Genomic DNA, 9730 nt, shown 5'->3' on the forward strand with positions numbered 1-9730 from the left:
TGAGCTGAAGACAAATTTACACTAGTGAGAAGGGGGTGATTGGGCTAGAGGAGACCTAGAAAGAGAAACATACACACACAGATATGCTGTCAATCACATTTTGATTAAACTTCATCTCCCCACAAAATTGAACACAATGAATGATTTTCCAAGGTAATGAGTATATGTGTGCATGTATGTGCACTATGATCTTCAGCATCACTTCTGAGACTGCTGGAAGTTCATTCCAGACTGGATGGAGAAATCCTGCACCATTTCTTATTGCTCCAAGGAGAAGGTGGGCATGGAGTTGACAGAGGGTTCAGGCTTTGGGATGAAGAGCACAGGCTAAGTCTTCTTGGGGCTGAAGTCACTCACAAACAGCTTATCATTCACAATACAAAAGCTGGAGGAAATATGGACTCTTAGACAATTGACAGATATACCAACCCAAAACCCCAGCAATGATCTGCTCCCACTGGCACTCAGCAACCAGATTCCTTCCATCCCCCTCCTGTGTCTGTCCCCAGGCTCCTTGACTGGTTCTTCTGCCCCTTGTACAGAGCCCACCTTCAGAGAGATTGTCTACCAGCTTCACTCAATGAATAGCCTGATCCCCAACCCAGGGACAACTTCATATCTACCCTGAACAGCAGCCCAGTACACTACAGTACAGAAGTGTACATTCTGATCCCCATTTTCAGAAGAAGATACCAAGTCACAGAGAGGCCCTTTGACTTAACCAAGGTCACACAGAGAATGAGCGTTGGGTCAAGGAGAAAACCCATGTGCTCAAGGAGAAAGCCCATGCTCTTCCTAACCACTAGGCTAGACTGCCCCTTGGAACTACCTGCTGGCTTTCCACAATGCTGAGTCAGTCTAAGGTCTGCACCACCACATGCCCAGGGCCCTGAGACCAGGCTGGATGGGCCATCCCACCCACAACACAGCTCTCACCTGGAAGGGGTGGCAGGGGTAGTGATGAAAGTCCGGGTGAAGGCACGCACACAGCCAGGAGACCTTCCTTCTACTTCAACAACAAACAATAAACAAGAGTACCCCCTTAAAGCCCCATGTGTTTACAGGTTCCCACAGGGGTCCCCAGTCAGGGTCTGACTTGACACTCATGCTGAGGGGTCAGTTGTTCACTTGGGGAGCCTGGGTGTTAGGAATGGGGAGGGTAACTGTAGGGCAACTGGAGGGCGGTCTGCTCCCAGTAACATGTCCCCATGACAACCACTTTGCAAGTTCATGGGATACATTTTTCTTAACTGCCCAAAATGTGGGTATATGGGGAAACTGCAAGGTTAAGTATTGGCCCAAATTCTCAGTGTAAAGATCTGGTATGGGAGCCACAAAACTCCACAGCCTGTGTCCCTAATGCCTAGAGTGAACAGGGCAGACATGGACGCAGTTCAGACCTGGGTTGTCTGTGGGAAGGCTGAGGGCTGGAGATCACAGAGAGGAAAGGGGGCGGAGGGGAGGGATAGAAGGGGAAGAGAAGGGGAGGGAGGGGAGTCCAGAGGAAGGGATGGAATGGAAGGCAGGGGAGGTGAGGGTAGCTAGAAGGACGGAGGGAGGGAGCCCAGCCAGGGGAGGGAGCAGTGGAGGGTCTAGGAGGGATCTATGAATACTCACCTTCCTTGAACACCCCATTCACAGAGAAGCAGAGCATTGATTCCTGAAAGGGAAGAGCCCAGGTACTCAGTCAACCCCCAACTTGACTCCTCCCCATCTGCAGCTTCCCACCCCTGCTCCCAACAAGGCAGGAAGCAGGTGCCCACCGTCTGGAACCACATGTCCACCATGAAGGACCTGAAGTCATGCTGAGTTTTGGGCAACCCACAGAGGGCATGCACAATGTCACATTTTGTGTGTTTCAGCAGCTGGAACCGCAGATCTGTGGGGGAGGGGAAGCAAGCAAAGATCAGGGACCCTATGAATCTTCCATTCACTGCCCTTTCCTGCACAGTTTTCCCACCACACACTCACTGGGGTCCTTGAGCTTCTTCATATTCCTGCTGTTCTTGAAGTATGCACACATGCTGCTTCTAGGAGACACAGAAGAAATTTGGGTGGTGGTCCAACCAGCATAGGTGTCAGCAGGAGCTGGCCTGCATCTGCTGGGGAACCAGATGCCCCTGGGGAGGAATCTGGGCTATGATACTCACGGGCCTGGGTCTTTGAGGTGGAATGGAATGGTCAGGGAGAAGCAGGCCTCCTCGTGATAAGCACACAGGAGTCCCTGGCGGTCCCCATAGTCATGGATCAAGTAATACCTGAGGGGGAACAGTGAGGACAGTCTAGCTCTGTGGTATGGAGCTCAAAGGAGACTTGAAAACTCCCATGAGCAGACCTGAGTTTGGGTGGCCTCCCCTGTACTAGCGCTCCCCTTGCTCAGATTCCCAAGGGTACTTACTGCTGCAGGAATTGCATGATTAGACTCTTCAGTTCATCAGATCCAAAGAAGCTTCCCTAGAATCAAAACAGTCTTCAGGACCAGGGCTGACACCTCCTCGTGTACCACCTAGAACTCTGCTGAATCCTCCATGCTCACCTTGCATGCTGGTAAGCATTTGGGGACTTCAATAGCACACTTAGACCCTGAGGGTGTCTCCTGGCCATCCTAGGGGAGGGAAGAGGAAGTCAGCAAAGCAGTCCAGGATGTGATGCTGGATCAGGGAAAAGAATGGGCCCAGGATGGGGCGGGGGTCTGAGATCAGAGGAGAAAGGGTCCTGGAAAGGCCAGGGGCAGGACTACATGTTCTGTCATTTCCATGGGTTCCCGAAGCCTGTGGAGAGCATGGCTGAAGATTCAAGGCCTTTTCAGGTTCCCACAGAGGATGGTACACTCTTCCTCCCGCAGGATATGTAAGGGTCAGGTTCAAAAATGGAACTTGGACAGGTCCTAATGGGTTTCAGAGTAGTTTGTGGGCACTGTCAGTGCTAGTTAGAGGAGTCTGTGATCAAGGGATACACTTACCAAGCTTAGTAACCTGGGGAACAAATCCAGGATGGTGCTGCCAAAATCAAGACAAAAGAGAAAAGTCAGTGAAAATGTGGACGTGACCCTCCTCATGGGAGCAAGTCACTTACAGCAATCACAGCCCTCTGTGTGCCCCCGGCCCACCACGCAGTACCCTAGACTTCCAGAGCCTTGGTCACCACTCCATGGGCTGAGCCAGAGCAAGACTGCTCCCTCTATCCCTTCCTCCCACTCCCTCTTCCTGCTCATTTCCCCTGGGTAGCTCCCAGCCAGACTGTCCTGACTCCCTTCTCCAGTGCCACAAAGACCAGCAATTCAAACCCTTGCTGGAGGTCTTCCTCCCCTCCCTTCCTTCCTTCCTCCACCACCCAGTGAAGTCTGTGGAGAGAAGAGGAAATGGGGGGGGATGAGAGCCCAGGGCTTTGCTACTTCACAGGGGTTTCATCACTCTGTCAAGTCAGGACAAACCTCAGGGATGACCCGGGAGGCTGTGACAGGGAGGTGAGTGAGGTGGGACTCAGGAGGGAGGGAGGGGGATGAAGACAGACATGGAGTGGAGGGAGGAGGTGAGAGATGAGAGAGACAGAAGGGTATAGAGACAAGGTAGAGAGAGACCTTATGTTGGTTGACTTATCAGGGGAGGTGGTGCACATGGCATTTCTGTCAACCGACATTCCTTCTGGTTTCAGCTGTTGACCCTTGTCCATCTCCCCAGCAGACTTCACCTGGAATTATGGGGAACACCCACATGGACTAGATGGCTTTGCATCCACACCCATCTTTTCCCTACAAATCCACTTCCCATCATCAGTCACCATCCCATAAGCCTTCCCACATCCCTTTTATGGGAAGATCTGAGTGTTCTACCTTACCTCAGTGTTGGAGAGATTCAAGATCTTGGTGTGGGAAGCATTATCCATAATGGTGGACAGGCTATGCACCATGTAGGGTTTTTTGTTGCTCTGGTCCAAGGATGAAAGTTATGATGAAGAAAGAAGAGTGAGGACTCCAAAGGGGATATCTGAGACCAATATGCCTCTTCTATCTGATCTCTCCAATCCTCACTATCAGCCTCAACATTGGGCCTAGGTCTTCACCTTGGACCTGATCCCTGGATTAATGTGCAGGGAGGCAGGCATGCCATTTCTATGGTTCCATGTCATTCCAATATCATAGATCATCAAGTCTCCAGGAAGCCAGGAGGGAAACACAGGCTGAGAAGGCCCTGGCTGGTGCACCTCCAGCACCATCCCATCCCCATGATATCATCTCTGAGTGTCCTTCCCAGACAGACCCTCTACCCTCACCTGTCCTACAGTTACTACTACAGCCATACCAGGGCCAAAGAGGAGTCTCTGGATGTCAAGAGATTGCTGGTGGAAATCGTATGGTTTGTTCATGATCAGCTTCAGAGTTAGGGATGGGGTTCTGTGGCTCTGTGTCTGAGGGTGAGTGGGGGGAAGAGGTGGTTTTGGGTATTAGTGCACAGCTTGTGTTGAGTCTGCATTACCTTCTTCTGCTCCACCTTTTCAGACTTCAGTGCCTTCTGCACAGATGGGGGTGCATCACAGGGTTCAACAAAGATAAATATCTGTAGAGAACACATGAGGGGCTGGGTAAGCTCCAGGAAAGTTGTGCATGGGATCAAGCAATACCATGCCCCTCTCCTTCCCTCTTGCCCCTATTCAGCCCTGTTCATGCCTTTGACACACACCTTTTCATTATCCTCATTGAAAATCTTGCCATTGACATTCTTCAATGCACAGGCAATGCTGGCATTCTCTACAAAGAACTGGGCCTGCATTTTCTCATAGTGAAACTGTAGGGAGAGTGACAAGAGAAGCAAAATATGAGACCAGAGCCATTTCTTATCTGGGCTTGCCACTTACACCATTTCGTCTCATCATTTCCATGTCCTGTCTTACTTCGACTGGGATGAAGGGGACACTGCATTGCTTCTGAATCAAATTCAGCAGCCACTTCTCATCGTATTTTACACCAAAGGGAATCTAGAGGCCAAAGAAGAAATGGGAAACAAAATCGATGCAATAGAATCCAAGGTTAAGATAAGACCCAACTGTGTCTTACTTTAGGACCTATTTTCAGACTTTAAATAAATTCTTAAGATAGGACAATATCTGTTATCACTAACTTTTGTACAAGGCATGGATTTGCTAAATATAGTTTCTTTCCATTCATATACTCTTCCTGAAAAAAATAACTTAATATGTTTCACATGCATTTCCTTTTATAAAGTTCCAAGAGATCCATGTGAGATAGACCTGGCCTGCCACTCTGACATGAACCACAGAGACTCAACATCCTCCCACACTCAGCTTGAGCTAAACTGTGTGATAAGGTGTGAAGTGCTTCATCTCCCTGGCAATAGGTTTCCTCCTTTGCTTTTAGACAACCTTTCCCATGCTCCTCCTTGCAGTCAGTCTGTTTCCTTTCTATTGCTTCTCTGAACTTGCCCTTAGATAATCTAGGAAGATAGTCCCTAGTAATAAGAAGACATTACCAACACCACTGCCCCAGAAAAGTTCCCAGCATCTCTACACAAATTCAACATGACTCTCTCTGTCCTCTTCTACATATTAGGTCCATTTAGCCAGAACACTCACTATGATCTTGAACCAGCTCCCCAAGGTCTCATCCTGTCTGTTTCTCTCCATTTTTCTCTCTGGAGGCTTTTGCTTTGTCTCCATATTAATATGCATTTGGTCTTGTTTCTGAAAACTGCTTCTCTGATGATGGGGTGGAACAGCATAGGGAGCACTGTGGGGAAGTGGAGAGAAGAAAGTGGTCCATATAGACTTAGAAAGTCTTCTCCACATTTTCCCACATGATATCAGAGCTATAATAAAGATTGCTTAAACATTAGCCAGATCCCATCATTCCTCACTCTTCCAGATTGGAGAGAAGAATAACATGTTTAACTACAGGGTTTTGTTGTTCACTGATTGGTACATGTCAGCCATGCTGACTGGTCACTTACTATCTTGCTTGGACGTCCATGGGAACATCACCTGAATCATTATCTTGCTTCTGCTGGGAAGTGACATGTTCAGACGAATAGTTGTATTGCCTTCGGTAAAACCTCCAGCTTCGTGCTCTTTTTTGTAAAGGGTTCAGTTTATCAGAGTGCTCTAAAATTGACAATAACAGGTCAGTGGTCCCAATACCAAAAGTCTTGGGTAAATATCATGGCTAAGGAAAAAATATCACTGTATAATCTAAACAGAAATGCATCACAGTGCTAAAAACAAAGGCTGAGAGACTTCACTGTGGCTCCACTAGTCAGGAAATGAGAGGTGCAGAGCATTCACAGCTAAGAAGAAAACAGGCACAGAGGAAAGGGCCTGGATCTAGAGTGTAGTCTGTGATGTTAGATCCTGCTCTACTTGGTTCAGGCTAGGTGACGTGGGACAAGTGACTTTTAATCCCCAAGTCTTACTTCTCTGCTCTGCTCTAGAGGGACAATAAAACATACCCTGAAATCTACTCTGGTGTGATGTTCAAGGGTTAAAGCTAGTCTGCCTCACTGGAAGAAGAATTAGAGAAATGAAAGGTAAATCTGATGAAAATATCCAGAATGGAGCCTGGAAAGATATATCAGTTCAGTTCAGTTTAGTCACTCAGTCGTGTCTTTTTGTGACCCCACGGACTGCAGCATGCCAGGCCTCCCTGTCCATCACCAACTCCCAGAGTTTACTCAGACTCATGTCCATTGAGTCGGTAATGCAATCCAACTATCTCATCCTCTGTTGTCCCCTTCTCCTCCCACATATAATATGGAAAATACCAAAAGTGAGGTGTAGAGAATTAGAGGTGATGCAGTGAGTATACCGAACACTTGGTTAATGTGAATCCCAGAGAGAAGGAGATGGAAAAGTAGAGAACTGATATTTGAAGAGAACTTGGTTGAGAAGTTTCCAAAAGTAACAAGATATCAACTTAGGATAACAATGTTAGTTGGAGAAAAAAATTTAAGGAAAAACATTCCTAAAAAATGTATTCATTTCACCATAAGGTAACAAAAAGTCAGAAATTTTGTGACCAGAAAATTCAAACTAAAAGTAATGTTACAGGCTCTTCTTTGGGCAGAAGAAATATCATCCCAGGTGGAGTCACATAGATACAGGAAAGAAAGACTAATGTCATTTGTGAATATGTAGGCAAATTTAAACTATATAAAATGATGATAGGAATATTTTCTGGGGGTTCACATATATACAGAATGAAAATGAATGGCAACAAATTTGGAGAGAGTATGTGGAATCAAAGTGTCTCAAGGTCCCATAATTGTCTGAGGAGTTTTAAAGAACTAATTAACTAATATTAGACTGTGAAAGGACTTCCCTAGTGGCAAAGATGGTAAAGAATCCACCTGCAATTAAGGAGACCTGGGTTCGATTCCTGGGTTGGAAGGATACCCTGCTGAAGGGAATGGCAGCCCCGTCCAGTATTCTTGCCTGGAGAATTCCATGGACAGAAGAGCCTGGCGGGCTACAGTCCATGGTGTCCCAAAGAGTTGGACAAAACCGAAGTGACTTACCATGCACCACCACCAGACTGTTAAAAGGCAAAAATGCACATTGTAATATGAAGGGTAAGCACTACAAGAATAGCAAAAGAATGTTTAGATATCTGCATGAATTAAGAATTCAATAGTTACAAAATATTAACCATTTCAAAGGAAAGGAAAAGGAACTTAGAAGCAGCAAAAATAAATACATAGCAATATGATACACATAAAGTAAATTATATCTATTTTTACATTAAAAGATTCAGGATAAATATTCTAAATAGAAAGACATATATTTTCAGACTGGACAAGAAACATTTCATCAAACACTCTTGAAAAGAGAAACATGTGAAATTTAATCATCAGGAAAATCTGAAAATAAAAAATGACAAAATATATATCTTGTCCACATTAGCCTACAGAAAACTGGTATAACCATATTAGTAAAAGAAAAGGTATAGTTTAAAGAGAAACATTATAAGAGAAAGAGGGAGATTTCTTTATGATGACAGGCTCAATGCAATAAGAAAATATTAATACAAAATTCTAAATTTGTATGCATGTCTTAAAATAGAGCCAAAATATGCAAAATAAAACCTGATAGAAATAAGTGGGAATGGACAAATCCACAGTCACAGTGGGAAACTTTAACACATCTCACTGAGTGACACATAAAATGGCAAACAAAAACTCAGCTAGAGGGAGAGGATTTTTAAATGTGACTTAAATAAACAAATTTATTTAATTGACATAGAACAATGCACATAGCAAATACTCACTGAACATTTCAGAATAGATCATATGCTAGGCACAAAAGCAAGCCTCAAAAACTTCTAAGGACTAATACAATTTACCCTGACTAGTTAATGCAATATTCAGTAGCAATGGTGGGGTTTCCGCCCCTCCCTCACCTCTAGTATAAATACAAAGAACATTAGTTTACACAATCCCACCCTCCACCTAGGTTACCATCCCCACTCTCCAAACCCTAGATCCAAGAAGATCACATTACTCATGCCTTTTCCTTAGCCAAGGAAAAAAATTCACCCAGCCATGGCCATTTCCATAAGAGGGTAAGTTTTCCACCTGCAATCAGGACGGGTGTGTCAGAGCCCATTTGGCCCATTTCCTTAGGAGAGTAGAAAACAGTCAGTCTGGGCCCTCTCCCCTCTTTCTCAAAAGGAGGGTTGGCTGGTTAGCGGTCCTGTGGGTTGGGTTGGGGAAGGGAACCCAGAAACCCTCCTGTCCTGTGGAGATCTGAAAAGAAGTTCTCATGCAGACTGACTCACCCATGGAGTGACCTGAAGGCAGAGATTTGTCACCGCTGTCCTCACAGGCTGCTCTAGAAGAGAACGTGTGGGTCTGGAGCTGGAGGTTTGGAGAATATCAAGGAAGGCTGCCAAGGAAAGAGAGAGCAGGCCCCAAACTCTCTGTCAATGCCAAGCAAGATGGAGTCCTTACAGGAAGTCCTTTCCCCAAGGGCATAGAGGAGGAGATCCCTGGGGGCCAGAGGAACTTTAGCTTCTTATAGTAACAGCCCTCTGGGTTTTCTACCAGCTTATCGCCCAGGGACCGTTTCCAACTAAACCACTCCTACAGAGGTGTTAGGAGGCACTGGGGACCCAGGTACTTATAGCTACAAACACAGAGAACTCTCTATGCCAGATTCTGCATCTGCTACATTACACTGTGTTCCTTCATTCTGCAGACCCAGAGAACTGTGAGTGCCGGAGGTAGGAAAAGTTCTGTACTTGCTACATTGCATCTGTTCTTTCATGTATTCCTCACAAGAAGATTCTGATATCAGAACCAACTTTTCGAGGTTGCTGAGGCTTACCGAGGTGCTGGAGATTGTGGAGTCATTCAGATGCTACCTGGATCAACAGAGACTGGAATTGAGCTCCAAGGAATTGGGTTGATTTCCCTATGCACAGATTCACTAAATTCTTGGTTAAGTTGGTACAAAGTAACAAAATGTGATAGTAGTCAAATGTCTGAAATTAATACCAGTTCATCTTAGAGAGAGTAACAACAAGAAAAAAAAAAAAAAACAGAGAGAGAAGAAACATACACTGGAATGGGTTGCCATGCCCTTCTCCAGGGCATCCTCCCCACCCAGGGATTGAACTCATGTCTCTTACATCTTCTGCATTCTGAGGCAGGTTCTTTACCACTAGCACCACCTGGGAAGCCTATATAATATATGATATATAGTCAATGTAGATAGATGACCCTAG

General features: G+C 45.7%; 1 protein-coding gene across 1 annotated transcript; it reads right to left on the minus strand.

Annotated features, from left to right (window-relative positions):
* Positions 1–327: 327 nt before the first annotated feature.
* Positions 328–9356, minus strand: LOC136154568 (nuclear RNA export factor 3-like). The gene is made up of 19 exons (XM_065916796.1): positions 9331–9356; positions 7524–7540; positions 5964–6114; positions 5590–5743; positions 4891–4974; positions 4680–4784; positions 4476–4556; positions 4065–4179; positions 3838–3947; positions 3581–3690; positions 2963–2999; positions 2537–2605; positions 2399–2454; positions 2151–2258; positions 1972–2030; positions 1764–1879; positions 1618–1660; positions 937–1009; positions 328–385 (listed from the first exon to the last, which is right to left on the minus strand). The coding sequence occupies exons 1-19, from the start codon at positions 9354–9356 to the stop codon at positions 328–330; spliced, it is 1572 nt and encodes a 523-aa protein (XP_065772868.1).
* Between the last annotated feature and the right edge of the window lie 374 nt (positions 9357–9730).

The sequence above is a fragment of the Muntiacus reevesi genome, chromosome X (assembly GCF_963930625.1).
Source record: "Muntiacus reevesi chromosome X, mMunRee1.1, whole genome shotgun sequence".
Taxonomy (NCBI): Eukaryota; Metazoa; Chordata; class Mammalia; order Artiodactyla; family Cervidae; genus Muntiacus; species Muntiacus reevesi.